General features: G+C 39.3%; 1 protein-coding gene across 1 annotated transcript in view; it reads left to right on the forward strand.

Annotated features, from left to right (window-relative positions):
• LOC118848114 (ATP-binding cassette sub-family A member 10-like) overlaps nucleotides 1-23441 on the forward strand; it is a 118251-nt gene that overhangs the window by 78991 nt on the left and 15819 nt on the right. The window contains 13 exon segments of the mRNA XM_036756868.1: nucleotides 425-598; nucleotides 1205-1318; nucleotides 8593-8712; nucleotides 9962-10045; nucleotides 10668-10759; nucleotides 14170-14290; nucleotides 14839-14956; nucleotides 15649-15740; nucleotides 19711-19886; nucleotides 20320-20395; nucleotides 20473-20567; nucleotides 21146-21265; nucleotides 21877-22017. Coding sequence (XP_036612763.1) covers nucleotides 425-598; nucleotides 1205-1318; nucleotides 8593-8712; nucleotides 9962-10045; nucleotides 10668-10759; nucleotides 14170-14290; nucleotides 14839-14956; nucleotides 15649-15740; nucleotides 19711-19886; nucleotides 20320-20395; nucleotides 20473-20567; nucleotides 21146-21265; nucleotides 21877-22017 — 1523 coding nt within the window.

Genomic DNA, 23441 nt, shown 5'->3' on the forward strand with positions numbered 1-23441 from the left:
CATCTGTAAAATGGACTGGAGAAGAAACTAGCAAACTACTCCAGTATCTTTGCCACAAAAATCCCCAAATAGGGTCATGATTGAAAAAAACAACTTCAAAATCCACAATTTTTTCACTTCTCCCTCAGCATCATTGTGCATATATAATGCTTCTCTATCTTTTTTGGTTTTTTTCTGTCCCCTTTGAACAGGAAATATCCTTCCAAAGAAATATTCCTAATGTGAGTTCCATCCTATTAAATCCTAGTGATAGTACCTGTCAGGACAATTTTACTTTCCTTGATTTGAACTTGATAATTTACCTTATTCTTTGTGATATTTGTAAAGTGTATGCATTCTCAGCTTTCTTTGTTGCTTCATTAAAAAAATCTTGAATTTCAACTTTACTTTATCCCTCTTTTATTTTTATTTTTCTTTTAATTAGATAAAAGCTCAAGCCCTGCTAAGGATTTCAGGCCTTTCCCCTTCAGCATACTGGTGCGGGCAGGCGCTAGTAGATATTCCTTTAAACTTCATGATTCTTCTTGTAATATATTCAATTGTATACATTCTAAACTCTGGCATCCATACAGTGGACACTGGAATCCTATTTATTCAGGTGAGTTAAAAAGAAGGAACTTAAGAGAATTGTATTAGAAAGTATGGAATTTTACCTCCATTTTAAGGAAACAGCCCAGGTGAGGGACGTCTTCATTCCTCTCCAGGCTCCACTCTTGACTGTACTTTCCTCTGCGATGTCCCATGAAGGCTATCTTCTTCTCTCCCATTGCTTCCCCTTCCTACTTTTCAGCTCCGTTTGCGTGTGTGGATTGTCTTCTCCCATCAGAATATAAGCTCCTTAAGGGCAGAGACTGTCTCTCTCTCTCTTTCTGCTTGTATCCTGTTTATATTCAGGGACTGGGACATAGTATGCTCAATGAATGTTTGCTGACTTAACCAGAATTGAAGAGAAATAGTATTTTTATATTATTCTGTAACAGTTTCATAAGTCAAAGAACATCCAAAAATTCTTATGCATAAGTGAATTTGTGAATTTTTATTATATTTTTAATTTATTTATTATATTTATATAATATATAATCTATATGTTCATAAATAAATTTATATAAATTATATATTTATTATATTTTATAACTGAAATTGTGAAAATTTGATGGTTTCTTCGAAAGTATCTGAATCCAATGGCAATTTCCCTTGCTTTCAGATCATCTGTATCATTGGTTATGCAGGCTCAAGTGTTTTCCTCACATATGTGATTTCATTCTTTTCTAAGAAAGGAAGAAAAAATAGTGGCATCTGGTCTACTTTCTTCTTTATTGTAAGTATATATGTATAGTGAATATTTGTGTTCTAAAAATATTGTCAAATATCAAAAGTATCAGTAGTGTTCAATTTTATGAAATAAAATTATTAATTACTAATTAAGTGATTTTTAATCTAGATTAGACTTTCCAACCAAGATAATCTAGTGACTCCTTCCCTGCTTTCTATACATAGAGGCCTACATTTGCCTATCCTTAAAAAAAATCACAACCTTAAACATCCACTCAAGTCCTCTTCCTAAATCTCCCTCTGTTTCACTGTTAAACTCCCTAAAATACTGCCTACTCTCCTTGCTCCAACTTCTCATCTCTCTCACATATAATTTTGTAATTTGGCTTCTGATCATATCACTTAAATGTAAGTACTCTCCCTAACATTATCAATTTTTTTCAAAAATAAATTTTATTAATATCTTTTGTTTTTATGTCACCTAAATTGCCCACTGTATTCTTCCTCTTCCTTTCCAAGAGATTAATTTCTCATAATAAAAGTTTTAAAAGAGGAAGTAAAAATATTCATAAAACTAACTAGCATGTGAAAGCAAGTCTGACATTATATGCAATGTTCACACTCATGATCTCCTACCTCTGAAAAGAAGCAGAGGGAAGTGTCTTCTCATGTTACATCTTTGGGAACAAGTTTGGCCGGTTTAATTTCAAAGCATCCAGTTTCTCTTATCTGGTTGATTCCATTTACATTGTTTTAGTCATTGTATATATAACTTTTCTGGTCCCATATGTTTCTTCTTTATTTTCAATTCACAGAACAAAACAAGACAGTACAATTTAAAAAAAAGTTAATTCCACATAAAACTACAAATCTACCATTTACAACTTGCTATTCCCCCCAAACAGATTTTTTTCTTTTTATTCTTCCCTCCCCTCCCCCTGCCCTAGAGATGGCTACAATTACACACACACACACACACACACACACAAATACACACACATAGAGTATGTAAAATTGTTCTATACATGCTTCTATTTATCAATTCTTTCTCTGGATGCAGATAGCGTGCATCTTCATATGTCCTTTATTTTTAATTTGTGTATTTATAACAGTCAAAATGGCTTAATTGCTCAAAGTCATCTTTAAAATAATATTGCTGTTACTGTATATAATATTCTCTTGGTTCTGCTCACTTTGCTCTTCATAATTTCGTGCAAGTCTTTCCATGTCTTTCTGAGACCATTGAGCTCATCATCTAAGATCATGGAGCACAGCAGTGTTCCATCACAATCATACACCACAACTTGTTTGGCCATTTCCCAATTCATGGGGATCCTTGCAATTTCCAATTCTTTGCCATCACAAAGAGAGCTGCTATAAACATCCCATTCATATTCAAAGTTATAATTACTATTTGTGAATTTCCCTCCATCTTATTTTACTATTTTCTTTCTCAGTCTCTCTTTTTACCCTATCCCTGTTATCTTATCTTCTCTCTCCATCCTCCCACCCCACTCCCTAATTTCAACCTACACATCCCTCTAAAAGTCCCTTCTCTAACCCTGTCCCCCAGTTTTCTCACTTCTCTACATGTTCAGAAGACTTCTACATCCTTCCAGATGCACGCGTTATTTCAACACAGATGAGAGTAAGTTTCCAACAATGCCAGTCCTCCACCCCACCTGATTCCTCTGTATTAGATCTTCCTTTCATGCCTCATTTTTATAATATAATTACTCCCTTTTTACCTTTTCCTACCCAATTTTATTTTTTAGAATCTCCTCATTGTACACAACTCAGCCCCAAACTTTCTTTCAAACTACCTTAGTAATGATGACAGTTGATTAGGCTTCTTATACATAAAATTACATCAGAGTGACAGAGAAATAATTCTTCTACATATTGCAATCTTGTACCTTCCTTATAGGCCATAAAAGTTTAAAAAAGACAGATTTATAATCCCATGCTCCTTCAATGTCACAAAAGTTGAACAACCTAAGTTAAACAGTCATAATCTCTTACATAAACATAGTTTATGTAAGTTAAGCAGACTTTATAGGTAAATTAAGTCAGGTTACAGATTAAACTTCATTTAGAGGGTTCACAAGTAGGCTGATTGAGGGAAGGGATTTACATGTCCCCAAGAAAACTATGAACAGCAGCACCAAGGACAACCTTCCTTATATAGTTAGCTAGGGAGCTAACAAATAACTAAATCATTTTGAGGAGCTCAAACTCTCCTTTAACTTTTTTTTTCTCAGTCAAGGGAAAAGACAAAGTTTATTAGGGATTCACCATAATGGGTTGTCTTAAGAAATCCCACCCTTTGTGACACCTGTTTTCACAAGCAAGCCAGATTCATACTGAGCTAGATTGAATCTGAGCACCTTCATGGAGGCAAGATGGAGATTACATACACAAAGATTGTGGGAGGGATTGAGGGGTGGTCTGGGGTGACTAGAGGAGGGGTTTAGGGAGGGACTTGAGGAAGAATCTGAGGAGGAGCTTGATGGGACTGAGATGGGGTCAGACTCCACGGTGGGAAATAGCTGAAGGCTACATGGAGATGACAGATAATAGATGGCTAGGGGAGCAGAGCTAGGGTATAGATATTTTGATCAGGATTCAGTGTGGGGAAACAGCTGGACAATAGAGGTCTAGGCTAGGCAGAGACTTGGGCCCAATGATAATGCAAAGCCCATGGCCTTAGGAGAAGGCCAGATCCAGTTGGAAGACTCAAGGAGATTTCAAGGGGGCTCCCAGAGACTGTACTCCAGGTTCAAGGGGGTTCCCAGAGACTGTGCCCTCATCATTCCCGCCTCAAACAAATGGGACCCAAATTCTTTTGGGGTCAGGAATGAAGGTCTCAGCTTCTGAAATTGCTTCCTGCTGGGAAGCAGTGTAGAGCTGTCCCTGTCTGGATGGGTCCAGTTCGAGGGGGACATAGTCTGAATAATCATCTGGAACTTGATGGCTTGGAGCCTGCAGGAGACAAATCTGGCAAAGAGGTTAAGCAAACAACCAAACAGACAGTATAGGAGTATAGAGAAAGGACAATATCCCTGGAGGTTATTAAAGATGACTATTTCGTACCTAGATCCCCTAATCACTTGTTCTGTGTACCACACTGCTTCGGGGTTCATGAGTGTGTAGCACATCCAAATTAGGTCGGGGGTATCTAAGAGCAAGGTTTGATATTTGGTGAGCCTGTGGTTAGCTAGGCACTGGTGGCCATCTGCTTCTAGGATGCTCTGGGGAGTCAGAGCTTCTAAGGGCTGGTCTGCTAGAGGTTTTAGAAGCTTCCTCAATTGGAATGGCTGTAGCAGCCAGAGAATCTAATTGTTCTAGGAAAAAGGGCAAGTGGCTTGGGGTCAGGTCCTAAGGACTGGATTAGGATTCCCAAAGCCTGTCCTCTCCTTTCATCAACATACTGAGTGAAAGGTTTTTCTAAATTAGGTAAAGCTAATGCTGGAGTGGTGGGACTTTAGTTTTCAAAATCTCAAAAGCTTTTGCTTGGTAGGGGCCCCACTCTAGAGAGAGTGAGTCAGGACCTTGTGTGGCAATTAATGGTTGCAGTCCCGCCCAAGCCTTGGGCTTAACTGGATATTGAAGGCGATGGAGGGGAACTATGACTGGGGTGGCAGAAGTAGCTTGCCCAGGAATTCCCTGATCCCAAACAATTGGCTCAACCCTCTCCCACACCTCTGAGGAAACATGGGGAGGTCTGGTAAACAGAGGGAAAAGGGAGTTGGGAGGTTTAACTAGAGAAAATTGGCTCCCCAATTTCACCATCAGGTCCCTTCCCAACAAGGGGGGACGGCCTGAGGAGAGTGTACGGAAGGAGTGTTCAAACAACAGATCCTTAATGCCTATGACCCGATGGGTCGAGGGGCATGTAGGGCCAGAGCAATTAGTTAAAACAAGAGAACATAGCTGAGATAAAGGGGGTAACCTTACCTTCAGCCTCGATTTCACCTAGGGCTCTGCAAGAGAAGTAGAGAAAGTGGGAGCACTGCCAAGCCCCAGGCTTTCCCCTCCTTTTGAGTCTTGAAAATACTGGAGGAGAGGGTACTGAGAGGAGGCTCTACCACTTTTTCAACCTCAGGGACAATCCTTCCTCCAATGTCCCTCCTGGTTACATGCTGGACACTGTCCTGGAGGTGTGGATCCTGTAGGCTTCCTCCAGGGGGGCACCCTAGAGGGGCACTCTTTGGACCAGTGACCCTCCTTGTGGCATCGAAAGCAGGTTTCCCCACAGCCCACACTACCGGACTTCCTCCAAGGGATTCCCCTGGAAGGGCACTCCTTGGGTCTTTTCCTGGCCATGGCAGCAGCCAAGAATAGGGTATGTTCTCTCTCTCTAGCCCTTTCCCTGCATTTTCTTTCCTCTGCTGCAACCAGGTCTCCATTGTTATATGCTCCAAAGGCCAAGTCCAGTAATTGGGCCTGAGGTGTTTAGGGTCTCATTGCCAATTTCTGTAGTTTCCTTCTAATATCTGGGGCAGACTGATTAATGAAATACATGCTAAGGATTGCTGCCCCTTCAACGGAATCAGGATCCAAATTTGTATATTTCTTAATAGCTTCTACTAGCCGGTTTTGGAAAAGGGCAGGGTTTTCCTTTTCTCCCTGAGTAATTTCCCTAATTTTTTGAAAATTTATCTACTTTTGAAATGCTGTTCTTAGGCCTTCTAATAGGCAAACTACCATATGGTCTCTCTTTTCTCTATCCTCACTCTTTTGATAATTCCATCCTGGGTCACTGGTGGGAACATCAGTTGTTCCTGGGGGGTATTTTATGGGGTTATTGCTAGCCAAACAATCCCCAAATTTTTGGGCTTCTTCCCAGATCTTCCTCTTCTCCTCAGTGGTACAACAGATAGAGAAGGGGATGTGCAATTCACCCCAAGAAAACTCAAATTGTAGGGACAGATCCCTAAAACCCTCAGTAAACTTAGTGGAGTCTTCTGAGTATCTCTCCAGCTTCTCTTTAACCTGAATGATCTCTGAAATGGAGACTGGAACATGTACCTTGATTGTCCCTGTAGAGGAGGCAGGCATTTCCCTCAGGGGAAAAAGCCTTGAAGGAGCTGTGGAGACGGAGGCTCAGGGAGGGATATAGGAAGTCCCACTTCTTGTGAGGGAGGGGCTGGGCAGTGCTGGTTGAACTAGATTAGACTGCAAGGCCAGGGGATCAGGCTGACAAGGGAGAAAATCAGTTGATACCTGAGGAGGGGTAGAGGTCAGAGGGGAAGATACCCCAGAGACCCAAGTGGGTGCCACCTCAAAGACAGGGGCTAGGGGAGGAGATATTGCCATCAGGGCAGGGCCCGAGGCTGGAACCTGAGTAGGGATTGCCTTGGGGGTAGGGCGCATGGTGATAGATATTTCAGGGCCTGCAGTAGAGGCGGACCATGAGGCCAAAACCTGAGTAGGGGTCCTTTCAGGGAAAGGGGCCACAGAGGGAGGCATCTCAACAAGACCCTTGGCTGGGACCTGAGCAGGGGTCGCCAAGGGGGGAGGGGCCGAAGCCCTGTGGGCCATAAGAAGGGGGTCATCCAAAATGTCCTGTTCACCCCCATTGCCCCTTTGTGGGGCAGCTCTAGCTACAAACATCCTATAACCTTTTAAAAGCGAACTTTTGGGAATTAAAAAGGATTGAGCCATTTCAGGCATTTGGGCTGGAAGTCTCTTCCTCCATAGTAAAGGAGAAGTTAGGAGTAAGTGTAGAGAGACAAACAAAATAAAACAAGACAATAAACCCCATAAGAACGTACCTGCTGGAGCTTCCAGCGAAGTGAATTGAAATAATCTGGCATATGCTTCTGGATGGGGCATCTGTCCATGTCCTCCACGCTTCAGAAGCCGTGCCTAGGTCCATGGCTTCCAATATAGCCACTGGACCGAGAACCACCTGAGAGTGTCAGGTTGAGTACAACAAGATAGCCTCCTAGCTGTCTGACCTACTGGGACCTGCTGAGGTCAGGCCCGAAAAGCACCTCCAAAATGCTTGGAGAATGAGAAGGGGATTGGGAGAGGGGGAGGCCCACATACCTTCAGTCTTTGCTGGAGAAGAACTTGAGATTAGCAGTATTCCCGGTCAGGGAACCAAAAATGAAAAGGTTTAATCAAAATGAATATGGTAGGGAACCATAGGTTTCTAGGGGTGCTCATGACCCCAAAATACTGACACGCCGGGTCCTGCTGAAAGAATTTGACTCAAGCCTTCTTAGCCAAGGGAAAAGACAAAGTTTATTAGGGATTCACCATAATGGGCTGTCTTAAGAAATCCCACCCTTTTGATGCCTGTTTTCACAAGTGCGCCGAATTCAATCTACTGAGCTAGATGGAATCCGAGCCTCTTCTTTAACTTTTACCAAAGGAATGTCAGTCTTCCCTTCATTATCATTCCAAGAGTCAGATTTTGGTCAGATCAGGTTAATATTAACAGAATACAGGCTTTTAGTTAACCAAAAGTTGTGGGAAGAATGGCCCAGAGCCCTGAATAATAATATTAATAGAAAGGAATAAAAAATTCCCCTTAACAGGTCTTTCTGTGCTTCTCTGTTCTGTGCTGGTCACTGCTTCTTACAGCACCGTAATATAATAGAATATTACATTTGTGTGCCAAAATTTGCCTGATCATTTTGCAATTTATATATATATGTGTGTGTGTGTGTGTGTACATATATATATATATATATATGTATGTATATATATATATATATATATATATATACACATATATATAATTTACAGCCCTTTGGTACCAAAAAGAGTTCTGCTATAAATATTTTTTTTGGCAGGGCAATTGGGGTTGAGTGACTTGCCCAAGGTCACACAGCTAGTAATGTGTCAAGTGTCTGAGGTCAGATTTGAACTCAGGTCCTCCTGACTTCAGGGCCAGTGCCCTACTCTGCTATAAATATTTTGAGAGGCAGCATAGAATACTTTATAGAGCTGTCCTAAAGCCATGAATATTCGGGCTTCGTCATTTAACCTCCCATTACTGTAAGAATATAGAGACCGTAGAGAGAAGGTAGAGCCTGCATGAAGGCAAGGAGGTTTAATATATAATGCAGTTACACTAGCCTACTTTTTGTACCCCAAGCTCAGCATTATATATTAGTGAAATAAATCTGGACCGGTGGGAGCTAGATGTTGGAAGGTATTAAAAACCTTCCAAACTGAGGCAATACTCAGCACAACATGGTATGTGAACTAAAAATTGGACCATATGAAGAAGAAATACTTAAAGTAGGAAAATTAAAATATCGAAAGTGACTGTTCTGCTCACATCTCTGTGAACTTTTCCTACAGACTTCCATGTTCATGTTTGTCTTCATTCAAACAAGTAACTCGGGACTATATGCCATGCTTTACTGTACTGCATTCATCCCCTTCTTCACCTTGTTTGGATGTACAATGTTGATTTCGGAGGTAAGCAGTGGTTACATCACACAGTGTCACTGCACATGTGGCTATTTGAATAAAAGCTTTGTGCCTCAGTGAAAAGCACTGCAAAATGTAACCTCAGACTAGTGCTGCTCAGCTCTGACTGGATTTTAAAATCAGGTGAAATTAGGAGAGTCCAGTGCTTAGCACAGTGCCTGGTACATGGTAAGAGATTAACAAATGGTTTTTGACTAACTGACTAGGGTCAGAGCCCAATTCTTTTACTTTATTTCAAGAGATTAAGTTCATAAACCAATAGAAGGAAGGATTCCATTGCTTTTTTCTGGTTGGGGGAAAGAATTACACTGCATTGCTGCACTGGTAGAGCAGGTATATAGAATTACACCAATAACAGACTCTCTAAGGTAATGGCTCTTAACTTGGAGTCTGTAAACTGTTTTAAAAAATTTATTTCAATGACTGTATGTGAATAATATTGTTTTCTTTTATAATCTTATATATTTTATTTTATACATTTAAATACTTTCTGAGAAGAAAGGGTCCATAGGTTTCCCCAGACTGCCAAAGGGGTGACATGAAATGACACAAAAAAGGGTCATGGATAGGGAATGCAAGTTCCTGGGCAGAGTAAGTAGCTAACTAAGTATCTGGTGTGATTTTAATGACACCAGGAAGTATCCCCTGCCCAGAAATATATCCTCTCCTACTAGTTTATTTATTTATGTATGAAATTCAACAAAATGAAATATATTTATTTATATTGAGACTTATGATTTTTCTTAATATGCAGGTGTCTTTGGAAGAGACGTATTTCAATTAGCCCTTAATTTATTCACAATTATTCATGGATTTATTTGACATTCATAACCCTAGTGGAAAGAAGTTAGGTTCTTTCTTCTGCTCAAGTATAGATAGGGAAGAGAAGGATGGATTTCTGCCTGTCTGGAAAAAGGAGGGTGGCACCAAGGAAGGAAATGGGAACCGAGAGGGGTATTTGGGCATGCTAACAACAAACCTACCTTCCTTTGCAATTTTGTGAATCTCTGACAGTCAAAACCACAATAAAAAGCAGGGTTCCTGAGAGTCAAGTATAAGCTGTGAAAATAGGAGTAAAGTCTATAATAGTTTTTTTCTCTCTATGCTCAAGGAACATCTACACCATGACACATAAGGAGGGAACTGAACTGTGATGTTCATTGTTTGCATTATGCATTTATTTACATAAAATTCATGATGTAGACAAATAAATTTAACCATGGCTTTCCTTTGGCAGGTCAACTATATGTATTTCCAAAAGTCTAATATGGAGAATGGAATATATGAAATCAATGAAAACATACTCTTCGTGATTCTCATAGTAAGAAGACTTTTCCATTTGGATACGTGTGTATTAAGGGTGGCAACATTTGCTATATTATACATTTGGTCTCATTTTAACTGACCTGATCTATAAAGTTTTACAAAGGCATAATTTTAGCCTTGGTGCACATGGATTCATGTTTGGGAATGTGGGTATTTGCATATATGTCACTCCATTTGTAAGTCTTGAATGATGAAATTAGAATTATTTTAGAAGAAAATCTTCAGAAGTCTTTGATCTGCTATGATATTTGTCTTTTCTTCTGGTGCCACTGATTGGTGATTGTTCCTTGGTGATATTAATCCGATATGATAATTATAAAACCTGGAACAATTTTTTGTAAAGATTTCATAGCTCTAAATTGGAATCCAAATCTTTGAGAATTGTGCAGCTGTTGAGAAAAATGAGGTAATAGTTATCAACTTTATCCTCCTGTTCTCACTAGTCTTTTAAATAGAACATCTGGGCTGAATTTTGTATTGCACGTATTGCCACCCAAATTTATTAGAAGGTTGTTTTTTTTCTATTTTGTCTCAGTAAAGGAATAACAGTAATTGTGTTAAGGTAAATATGGAAGTAATTTCTACTATATTGTTACTGTGTTTGTCTTTCTCCTTAGCCTTACCTTCATTGTATCATTTTGCTTTTTGTTCTACGATGTCTGGAAATGAAATATGGAAAGCAATCCGTGAGAAAGGATCCTCTGTTCAGGTTAGCAAGGGGGAAAACAGAATTTAGTATTTAATTTATAAATTCAATGGAACAGATTTGAATGTAATGGAAAAACACTTATTAAATTTCTCAAGCATTGTGCTCAGCCCTGAGAATAAAATTACAAAAGAGAAACAGTCCCTGCTTTCAAGGAGCTTACGTTATAATTAAGGGAAGCAACACATAAAAGTAAGTTCATCTGCAGGGGGTATAGGAAGGTCTATTGCACCTTAGGGTGCAATGAAAGATCAGACAGTAAAGTCCAGCAATTCTTAGAGTGTAATGATAGGTCAGATGGCAATGCACCCAGTGGATAGTTGCAACGCATCTGGTCTACCATATTACCTAAAGGACTGTAGTAGGTGACTCCCTACTAAATGTTTAAGGATACATCTAGGTTGCACAGTAGACAGAGAGCTGGGCCTGGAGTCAGGAAGACCTAAGTTCAATCCAGCCTCAGACACTCACTAGCTATGCAAACCTGAGAAAATCACTTAACTATGTTTGCTTCAGTTTCTTGATCTGTAAAATGGGCTGGAGAAGGAAATGACAAACCTTTCCGGTCTCTTTGCCAAGAAAACCCCAAATAGGGTCAAAAAGTCAGACACAACTAAATGGACTGAACAACAATAATAATTGTCACTGGTCAGTGAGGTTTTCTTATTTCTTATTCCTTATTCAAAGAGAACTGACTAAGCTCGTATTACTTTTTCAAACAGGTCTATTGGACAAGAGAAAATTTGGTTTTTGGTTTTTTGGAGGGGGGAAGGTAGGGCAATTGGGGTTAAGTGACTTGCCCAAGGTCACACAACTAGTAAGTGTGTCAAGTGTCCGAGGCTGGACTTGACCTCAGGTCCTCCTGAGTCCAGAGCCGGTGCTCTATTCGCTGTGCCACCTCGCTGCCCCTGGACAAGAGAAAATTCGTAAGAAATTTATTTGTTAATAAAGTGATACGAAAAAATATAAAGTAGCATCTCTGCTCTCAGGGAGGCTGTATTGTGGTTAGGAAAACAAATCTCATACATTTGAAGGAATTAGAAAATATTAAGTGCTCCCCTTGGTATCAATGCCATCTTCCTTTTCATTCACATTTACAATCCTGGCATTATCATTAACTCTTCCCTCTCCTTCTTATACATATCTAATCAATTGCCATCTTGTTAATTTTACTTCCACAACATCTCTTACATCTCTCCCATTTTCTCTACTCATACAATGTCTATCCTAATTCACATTCTACCTACTTCTCATCTATACTACTGAAATAGCCTCCTGAATGGTCTTCCTACTCCCAGTCACTCCACTCTGCAATTCATCCTCCATAAAAGCTGCCAAACACATATTTCTAAAAACACAAATCTGTCTGTATGACTCCCCTTTTCAAAAATATTTAATCACTCCCTACTTCCTCTAAGTTGATACAAAACCTTCAGCTTGGCATTTAAACCACCCACAATCTGGCTCCCACATGCCTTTTCCTTCTTATTTCATCTTACCTACAATCTCCATTCTAGTTAAACCAGTTAACTCTCTGCTTCTTGTTTAACATGTCCCCATTTCTGGCCTCTGGGCTTTTGAATATAGGGGCCCTTATATCTGGAATGCATTCCCTCCTCACCTCTACTTAATAGAATCCCTAGTTTCCCTTAAAACAATCAGTCAATGCACATTTAGTAAGCACTCAGTGTGCCAAGTACTATGCCAAGCACTGTAGATAGAAGGAAAAGTGAAAGACAGTCCCTCTTCTCAAGGAGCTCAATATCCATTGTGTTTATGTATTTACACATGTCCATGCTTTGTCCCTCCAGGAAAAAGTAACCTCCTTGAAGACAGCAATCATTCCATTTCTGTCTTTTTACCCCTAAGACTTAGCATAATGCCTGGCACATAGCAGGCATTTAATAAATTCTCATTGAATTGAATGACTGAGGTAAGGATTTTAGCTAGGCTTTGAAGAATGTGTAGGATTTCAATATGAAGAAATGAGGAAAGTCAGTTTGTAGGAGGACACAACACTAGCAAAGGCAAAGAAATAGAAATGATATGCACATGATAGTAACAAGACCAATCTGATTGGAATAGAGATCTGTGTTAATGGAATAGTGGAGAATGAGGTTGCATTCAGGGAATAGATAGTTGGGGGGCAGCTAGGTGGTGCAGTGAGTAGAGCACAGGCCCTGGAGTCAGAAGGACCTGAGTTCAAATCCAACCTCAGACACTTGACACATGTACTAGCTGTGTGACCTTAGGCAAGTCACTTAACCCCAATTGCCCTGCCAAAAACAAAGAAACAAAAATAAATATGAACATAGTAGATTGTGAAGTGTGATCCTTAGTTTTTAAGCAAGTTAAATTTTGATAAGATTAGAGTGTTGGTGGTTTTCAAGGTGGTAGAATGGAATGGGGAATAAATGAATGGATGTAAAGGAGACCAAGTAGAAGTCTGTTGCATGACTGTGCATGAGGTCATAATGGCGGTGAAATTGAAATAGAAAAATCTGAGAGATATTTGAGAGAAAGAAATGAAAACATTCAGTGATAGATTAGATCTAGGGGACTGTATCAGTAAGGCAAAATAACAATGTAGATGATAATTGTCAAAATGCCCATGTGGTTCTGTATCACAAAGTATATGAGACTCTCCACATAGAAGATAGAAGAAGTAAACCATTCATTCAGACACCAGAGAACCATATCCCACAAGCCATTTATCCAATCTATCAGAGCAGTAAAACATTCAATACACAATATCACAACACGGAGCCTTGCCATCCCAAAACCTCTCTGACCCACTGCTGGGATCTTCCCCAAAACAAACCCACAGTACAGCTAAGTCAGTCTGTTCAGTTCTAACCATCACGATGGCAGCCATTAGCAGCCATCAGCTGCAATAAGTGATTTCTCTCTCTCTTTCTTTCTCTCTCTCTCTCTCTCTCTCTCTCTCTCTCTCTCTCTCTCTCTCTCAGCATTTCCTGTGACATAACTTCCTTTTCCTGTCAGAGTTTCCTCCCACCACATGTGACTTAGACTTCCTGTGAGCAGGTCACATGGCCTGTTAATGGGTTGGAAAGATCTTCAAATCTAAATTTCTACTACGGGGATATGAGAGAGAATAGTCAAAGCTGACTCCAAAGAGGAAAAAAACATAGTGGGAGAAAGGGAACAAGCATTTATTAAGTGTTTATTATACTTTGTTAAGCACTTTACAAATCTATCTAATTGTATCCTCAAGACAACCTTGGAAGGTGTAGTTATTATCGTCATATTACAGTTGAAGACCTAAGGCAGACAGAAGGGAAGATAGTCCAATCTCCTTAGTAACAAAAGTAAAAATTAGTAGAGAATACCAATTTTTGGCATCAATTGTATTTGGAAATCAATATTTAAGGCATTATTTTTGTCATTTGTAGAATTTCCCCAACAAATTGCGATGGCGGTCCCAACCCTGAAGAACCAGAAGAGGAAGATGAAGATGTTCAGGCAGAAAGAACTAGAGCTGCAAGAGCACTGACTGCTTCTAACCTGGATGAGGTGAAACTTTATGTATAGATGTTTACTCAAATGCTTAAAAGATTGAGTCAACTCTCAAGTAAACAATCTTTAATTTATTCTTGAACTATGAAGCTAAATAAGAAGAATACAGTGTTTTATTTTTCAACTTGAGGAAAATTTTCTTTCAGCAGAGAAATGATTTTAAAAATCCCTAAAAGCCCTGGTGAGTCAAAGGCCTTGGATGTTGTAAGGAATGTTGAACAGGTGTTAGGTCTGCAGATTTGGCCTCTTTTTAACATTAGCTGCCATAAGGCCTCCTTTAACCAAATTCTTTATTCTGTGTAGAGAAAAGCAAAATCATAGAAAACATTCTTTAATTCCATTGTACATTCATGCATGGAAAAAATGAATTTTCCATCTATGAACACAAGCTGGAACAGTACCCTCAATTATGTCAGTTAAGCATTGCCCTCAATGTGACCTAATTTGTTCAATGGCTTGGGACAAGGATAGAGTTGAGAGCCAGAGAGAACACAGCATCCAACTAAGGCACTATGAGGAAAATCAAGTTCTAGTTTCTTTTCCAGAAATCCGTTATTATTGTCAGCTGTCTGCGAAAAGAATATGAAGGCAAGAAGAAAAGTTGTTTTTCAAAGAGAAAGAAGAAACTGGCTACAAGAAACATCTCTTTCTGCGTTAAAAAAGGTCTCCATTCACATTCTTCTTTGTTCTGTAGATTCAACTGTAATTGTTCTAAAGCTTATGCATAGTTCCTTTTTTTGGAGTGTGGATTCAAAGGGTTAAAGTGATCTGGAGAAATGACTAACCTGCCATCTTTTTGGTCATTCTCCAACTTAACTACAAGCCCATAAACTTTCTATAGAGGGACCTAATATAGGACTTCCAAGCAGCATGGAAATTCTTATGACCCAGGTACCTTATTCATGGAGAATTGACTAGGCTTGTGTCACTTTTTCAAAAAGGCTTTTAGACAAATGACTGTTAGATCAGGAGGAATTTCACTTTTCAGTGACAGAGGCAGGATTTCCACCTAAGCTTCTGGACACTTGATTGCAATAACCCAGGAGCCAACATATCACCATGATTAATCTGGGACCATGGCAAACCCAGCCCCCTACTCTGTTGGTTCAGTAGTCAAAGAGTTTCTGAGCTAAAATCCCCATAGCCCCATAGCCTATTTAATGCCCTGGTGTTGATATGGACACTCCCTGTACTCAGTACATACCTGCTTCTGGCCTTCTATCAAACACCAAGCTGCAAAACAAGTTATCTTGGGATTTTATTCACAAGAGTAAAGGTGCCATCCTCACATAAGAATATAGGGTACAGAAAGTCAGGAAGTACCTTCACTGATTATCATTCACTTTTTCTTCCAGGTGAGATTCTGGGACTGCTAGGACACAATGGTGCTGGCAAAAGTACATGTATTAGGATGATAACTGGAGAGACAAGACCAACTGCAGGGAAGGTGAGAGAAAAAGAAGGGAAATCTTTTGGTTGAAGACACCAGAAATAAAGTAGTAATGGCAATCTTTAGGTTCTTTACTAGTTCAAACTTCAGTTTATAATAAGTGGTTGTGACACTTTTTCACAAACTTCTTTAGTGGAGGAAGAGAAAGATGGGCATACATCTGCATTAGTAGCCATGAAGACATACTCAGTAAAAGGAAATGTGAATTGCCCCCAATAATATCACCATAGAACACAATTAAATGCCTGATGTGTGCATAACACTGTCTTAGGGGCTGATGATACAAAATGGCATAAGACAAGAAGAGTATCAAATATTTTCAGAAAAGAGGGGAGTGAACCTTCAGGGAAGGTGGGAGCTATCCACTGATAGATCTCTGTGCCTGGAGTCAGAAAGAACCGAGTTTAAATCTAGCCTCAAACACTTAGCCGTGTGACCCTGGTCAAATTACTGAATCTTCATTTGCCTCACCTGCAAAATAGGGCTAGCAATAGCACCTGTGTCCCGAGGTAGTTATGCGGATCAAATGAGATTACAATTGTAAAGCATTTAGCACAGGGCCTGGACTCAAGAAAACTCATTTTTACAACTTCAAATCTGGCCTCAGACACTTACTAGCTCGGTGACCCTGGTCAAGTCACTTCACCCTGTTAGCCTCAGTTTCCTCACCTGCAAAATGAGCTGGAGAAGGAAATGGCAAACCACTGCAGTATCTTTGCCAAGAAAAGTCCTAATGGGGTCACAGAGAGTCGGACACAACTGAGAAGCAATAACAACAACCAGCACATAATTAGCGCTATATAAAAGTAGTAGTGATAGTTTTAAAAAAAGAAAGAAAAAAAGGATGATGCAACAGAAAGAACAATGAATTTGGAGGCAGAGAACTTGAGTCCTAGGCCTCACATGTGTGATCTTGGCAGGTCATGGCCTTCCTAGAGGTTAGAATGAACTAATGAAAAAGAATTAATTAAGCTCTTGCTTTATGCAAGGGACTATGCCCAGCATGATAAATATAAAAGTGAGATAGTCTTTGCCTTTCAAAAAAAACTTATATTAAGTCAATACATATAGGGGATTGGCGGCCTTCTGCCTGAGTGAATCTAGTTGTCAGAACCAAGGCTCAGATGGGACTAGTCCATACTAGAGGAGAGTCAGTACGAGGGGACAGGATATGAGACCCTTTCCCATTAGCTAAGGTCTAGCTCGAGTCTGAGATTCAAGATACCAATTCAGGTAGAGACAGGATAGGTGATACTGGGGGTTCTGGGGGCAGAGAGGGCAGGAGATCCAAAAATCAGTCATCAAAGGCAAGTCCAACAGAGTCACGGAGTTTCAGCAGTAGGAGTCACTGACTCAAACAATGAAATGGAACAGCTTGTATCAGAAGCCAAGTACCAGAATATTGGAGGCAAAAGTTCAGAACATTCACTAAGGAAAAGGGACAGAAGAAAGAGTACGAGAAAAGTGATGTTGTGAGAAGCATTTCTCTGTATGTTTATTTTCTGCCTTTGTTCATATCAATCCTCATAAATTTGTTCTGTCATCCTTTCTCCCCTCTCAGATCTACTTTTTTACATTTCCTTTTTTTTGGAGGGGGGAAGGCAGGGTATTTGGGATTAAGTGACTTGCCCAAAGTCACACAGCTAGTAGTGTGTCAAGTGTCTGAGGCCAGATTTGAACTCAGGTCCTCTTCACATTTACTTTTGACACAAGTTATAATTAAAAACATGTTACTGAGATATGCTGGAGCAGCTGGGTAGTACAGTGGAGAGAGTGCCAGGCCTAGAGTCAGGAAGATCTATCTTCCTGAATTCAGATCTGGTCTCAGACATTTACTAGCTGTGTGACCCAGGACAAGTCACTTCACCCTGTTTGCCTCAGTTTCCTCATCTATAAAATGAGCTGGAAAAAGAAATGGCAAACCACTCCAGTATCTTTGCCAAGAAAACCCCAAATGAGGTCACAAAGAGTCAGACACCCCTGAACTGACTGAACAACAACATGAGATAAGTGTCAGTTTCTAAGTTTAATCCAACAAGAATTTATCATTCATCTACTGTGTTATGTGCAAGCCATATACGATGGGGATGGTAGGACAAAAATGAGACAGTCCCTGCCCTCAAGGAGCTTATATTCCACAGAGACAAAACTACACGTACACTGATAAGTAAATGTAAAATATATCTCATATATACATATTTTAAATAAGTAAAGGCCATGGGTGGTGGGATGGTTTAAGAGAAAAGCATTAACAACTAAGGGAACAAGGAAGGGAAGGCCTCATGTAGGAAGTGACAAAAGAACTAGGGATTCCAAGAGATTTATGTAAGGAACCACTAACAAGCCTATTTGACTGGAATACAAGGTGCCTAAGGAGGAGCAATGCGAACTCAGCTTGAAGAAAAGATCAGAATCAGAATGCAAAGGGCTTTAAATGCCAAAAAGAGGAGGTTGCATTTTTATCTTAGAGAAAATAGGGAACCGCAGAAGTTTCTTGAAGAGTAGAGTGACATAATCATACCCTCACTTTAGGAATACCAAATTAAAAGTGGTGTGTAGGTTGAACTGGAAAGGGTAGAGACAGGGAGACTAATTAGGAAGCTATTGCAATAACCTCCAAAATGAAATGTTTTGGTATATGATATTGAAAGCCAGCAGGGTTGCCCAGACGTGGAGATTCAGGACATTTAGGGGTCAGAGGCCAGGCATTTCAACAATAATAAATATATATATATATATACATATATATATATACATATACATATATGTATACATGCACACACACACACACACACACACACACACACATATATATATATATATATATATATATATATAAAACTTACTATTTGCAAAGCACTGGGACATATATGAAGTTTAAATCAATAAGTTGATCCCTACTTTAATGGAATTTAGAGTCTCCAAGGGAGGTAAGTACAAATGCAGACAATTGTAATCCACAATATTACAGTGATAAAAGGATTAGTTACCCACCCCTACCCCCAAATGTGCTACAGGAGTTCTGAAAAGTCAAGGTCATTATCAACAGAGGGTAAAAATGGAGACTCCATGGAGAAGATATTAGATTTAGAAAGTTTGTTAGGAAGTCAACAGATAAGGAAGGGAAAGAAAGTCCTTCCAAGCCTAAGGGACAGAACAAGCAAGGACAACAAAGCATGAGAGCTAATAAGGGACCAGGATAAACCAGTTTTTACTTTTGAATGGAATACAGGAAGAAGAATAATGTTGGGCTTGGAGAAAGTCAGAAAAAGGGAGAAAGTGATACCATGGGAACGCCTTGATGAGCAATTAGAGGAGAATGGATTTTAATCAGAAGGCAATTAGAGATTTTTGAGGAGTTTCATGACAAAATGTTTACCTAAGGAAGAAAAGTTATTCCAACCATTAGAGATGTTGCAAATAGCTGAATATTGAGATGCTAAGGGGCATTAATCTAATTACTTGGAGACTGGGCCAAAAAGTTCATATGAAAGGACTGAAGACAAGCCTGGGGATCCCCCACCTTGACTTGGGGGTGGCACTGAGAGAGAACAAACTTTTTATAAGTTTACTCTTTGCAGAAACCAGTATTCGTGTGTTCATCCAGTTAGCTATTCTTTATAGCTAAGTTATTTCAGAATTCCTTTTTGCAGTTAGCATATTGGTTATTTTTAATACATTATGAAATACTTCAGTACTTTAACGATCTATAATGTCTCTGGGATAGGCATTCTCTCCATTGATACAGATCTCAAGATCACTACAATTTAATAGAACACATGAGAGAATTATTATGGCAGAAAATTCAACTTCTGTGGCTGGACTAGTGATGAGTGTCTCTGAACTTACCTAGAGTGATCCTGGGACAACAGGCATATGAACTGTCCCCAAGCTGATAATGGAATATTGTTGAAATATATGTGCTTTAAAACTGCATGCTGAATTTGAATGTGGATATTTTGTGTAGGTGGTTCTGAAGGGAAGCAAAACAACGAGTCAACAAAGAGATGAAATGATAAATATCCTTGGGTACTGTGCTCAGGAGAATTCAGTATGGCCAAACCTTACAGTGAGAGAACATCTGGAGGTCTATGCTGCAGTGAAGGGGCTAAAGAAAGAAGATGCTGTGGTCACCATTTCACGGTATAGTAAGAAGGGAAACTGCACCAATTTTCCAGAGGAGGAGGAGACAGGCTAGAGCAGAGTTGGAGAGGCTGCCGCCTTGAGGCCTCGTGTGGTCCTCTAGGTCCTCAAGTGTGGACCCAAAGGGACCGAGAGTAGAGGTGGCCTCGAGGCCACAGGTTCCCCACTCCTGGGATAGAGTTGTAACAAGAGAGGGACTTTCCTTGGGTATGCAAAATTAAGTAGCACAAAACTTCTCTTTTTTCAAAAAAATAGAAATTACTATTAAGTATAGGAAAGTATGACTTTATATCCTTGTCTTAGGTTCACTTAGGTAGATATTGCTTCGGGACAAATTTTCACTTTTTGTCTTCCTGGCTAATCTGAGGGGTGTGAGGTAGAACCTCGGAGTTGCTTCAATTGGCATTTCTCCAATCAATGTATTTTCTATTAGATTAAAGGATGCTCTCAAACTTCAAGAATACATGAAGGTTCCAGTCAAGGATTTACCAACAGGCATAACTCGAAAGGTATTTAATGTGCTTGGCATTCTTTTAAGCACTGTCATGGTGAGGATAGTGACTAATTATGTTTCTCTGCATGTTAGTTGTGCTTTGCTCTGAGTATCCTGGAAAATCCAACTGTCATACTTCTGGATGAACCATCAACTGGAATGGATCCAGAAGGGCAGCAACAGATATGGTGAGAATTATAAGAAAACTCAATGCCAAACAAAGCCTGTTTAGAATTTAAACTTCTGGTTGACCCTATGAAAATTAAGCATTAAAAAAGCTCTGTTTCCTAGTTCATTCTAATTGGCCTGCTCTATGGAAACATATTTAGCACCAAAGGTTTCCCTGACATTTCTGACCTAGGTATCATTCAAAAATAAATAGTCCAATAAATAATCTGTCCAAGGCCCCAATAAATTTCCAAAGATTTTGTTGTGGGCTTTTTGCCCAGTCTTCCATCTTATAAGTTTATTTTTTATTAATTCAATATTTCTTTTTTAACCTCAATTTCTGCCTTCTTCCCAGAGAAAATACCCTCATTCACTATTTTTTTTGTTCCATCCAACTCCTTCAATTCATGCATATATATCCTTCTTGGCTCCTTGCTATCCGACCATTTCTCCTCTCCAGCAATATTCTTCCCTTTATCAGACCTGAATTGTCTAAATACATATTTTCCCTGTGACCATTCCAATTTCTTTTGTCAAGTTTTATGGAAACATTAGTGTGCTTCTTCTAATTGCATGCATTTTCTTGACTTCACTATAGGCGGGCTATTCGAGCAGTCTTTAAGAAGAAGGATAGTGGTGCTATCCTGACTACACATTACATGGCAGAAGCTGAAGCTGTGTGTGACCGAGTGGCTATCATGGTATCAGGACAGCTACGGTGGGTGAATGTGGGTCCTAATTTTATAAACAAAGGTATAACAAAATAAGAGTCTTCTGCCACTTTGCTCATCTCGTGATGAGCACATCTATTTCCCTGGTATAACAATGCAGACTCATCTCCACCATTCACAGAACAAAGAATAACAGCCATAGGTTAGATAGCAAATATACTATTTTCTTAAGCTTCTCCCTCTCTCTCTCTCTCTCTCTCTCTCTCTCTCTCTCTCTCTCTCTCTCTCTCTCTCTCTTTTGGTCCCTCTGTATCTGTCTCTCTGTCTCTGTTTGTTTCTTCTTGTCTCTCTGTCTTTCTCTCTGTCTCTTGTCTGTGTGTCTTTCTGAATCTTTCTGTCTCTCTTTCTGCTTCTCTCTGTCTCTGTGTGTGTGTCTTTCCTTCTGTCTCTGTCTCTGTCTCTCTGTCCTCTCTGTCTCTGTCTGTCTCTCTCTCTCTCTCTCTCTCTCTCTCTCTCTCTCTCTCTCTCTCCCTCTCTCTCTCTCTCTCTCTCTCTCTCTCTCTCTCTCTCTCTCTCTCTCTCTCTCTCTCTGTCTTTATGTATGTATGTGTGTGTGTGTGTCTCATACACACATCTTCTCCAATTTCCCCTACTCCAGATGCATTGGTTCCATTCAACATTTGAAAAGCAAGTTTGGCAAAGATTATTTACTGGAAATAAAAGTGAAAGAACCTGGACAAGTGAGACATCTCCATGAAGAGATTCTGAAGCTTTTTCCAACAGCAGCAAGGCAAGAAAGGTAAGGGGAGTCTTTTTTTTCTGGTGGTGGCAAAAGTACATTTAATCCTCTCATCAGTTTTTCTTGCTTTATGGTGTGCCAAAGGAAAAAAGGTGAGTACTTTACTCTGCATTTTAGGCACAAGGATGCCAGAATTTTAAAATTAAAATTAATTTAATATTATTTTAAATCCAAGTATTTCCAGCTTAGAGACAGAAGTGTCCAAACTGGCATAGTCTAGTCATTCCTCAACCTTAAGAAAATTTGAAGTAACATTTATAATCTTGAAAAAGGAAAAGGCCACATTCCCTTTGCATACTTTGCTAAAGGCATAAGTTTAGAAGGGACTTTAGACAAAGAAATACTTATTTCTTAATTTTTCAGTTGAAGTTTTTCATATATTTCATACATTTTTACATATTTTCATGTATTTCATGTCTTTCCATGTATATTTCATATATTTCTATATAGTACAGTTTGAGCCATGAGAAATAATCATATAATAGGACCTAGGCAGTTCAGTTCCCCTGAGAGAAAAGAAAGGAATAAAATGGCTGTTTCCAGAAGCCAATTCTGAGATTTCCTAGGAGGCCAACGTGGGAGGTGACAACCCTCCCCATCCAAATGGAACCCAACCTTTAAGAGCTTGTACCACCCAAAAGATGAAGGAAAAGGTAGCTAGAAGAGAGAAAGAATTCATCAAGGAAAAACTAAAGAAGAATAGAAAATCAACTAGGTTCTTAGGATCATTGAAAATACAATGTAACAATAGGGTACATACTGCGATGTAGAATATTGAAGTGTCTTGGGAAGAAGAAACAAAGTATCACCATATTTCCTGGGAAAAAGAAGCTTATATGATGAATACTCAGTAATACTAAATACTCAGCTCACTGAAGCAAAGACTGCTTTTTTATTTTCATAGAGAAATATCATGGTAGGTGCTTAACAAATACTGTTAAAAGTTTTTATTGATATCTTTTTTTATATCAGCTACATTTTATGTCATATCTCTCCACCTCCATACCTTCCCAAAAAGTCATCCTTTACATTAAATAAGAAAAAGAAATTTAGCAAAACCAACCAACATATCAAAAAAGTTTTAAAATTCATTAATAATCACTAACTGTATAGTAGACATTGTGCTAAGCCCTGGTTATATAATAATAAGTAAAAATCGTCCATGCCCTCAAGAAGCTTTTATATAATGGGGCAGACTCTCTCTCTCTCTCTCTCTCTTTCTCTCTGTGTGTGTGTGTGTGTGTGTGTGTGTGTGTGTGTCTCTCTGTCTCTCTCTATCTCTCACTCTCTCTCTCATATATGTGTGTGTGTGCATGTGTGTATGTATGTGCGTATGTATATGTACATACATACACATGTATGTAGCACCATGGAAAATAAATACATAATATATGGAAGATATTTATATAGGAAAAGGAATTAAC

The sequence above is a fragment of the Trichosurus vulpecula genome, chromosome 4, assembly GCF_011100635.1.
Source record: "Trichosurus vulpecula isolate mTriVul1 chromosome 4, mTriVul1.pri, whole genome shotgun sequence".
NCBI classification, from domain to species: domain Eukaryota; kingdom Metazoa; phylum Chordata; class Mammalia; order Diprotodontia; family Phalangeridae; genus Trichosurus; species Trichosurus vulpecula.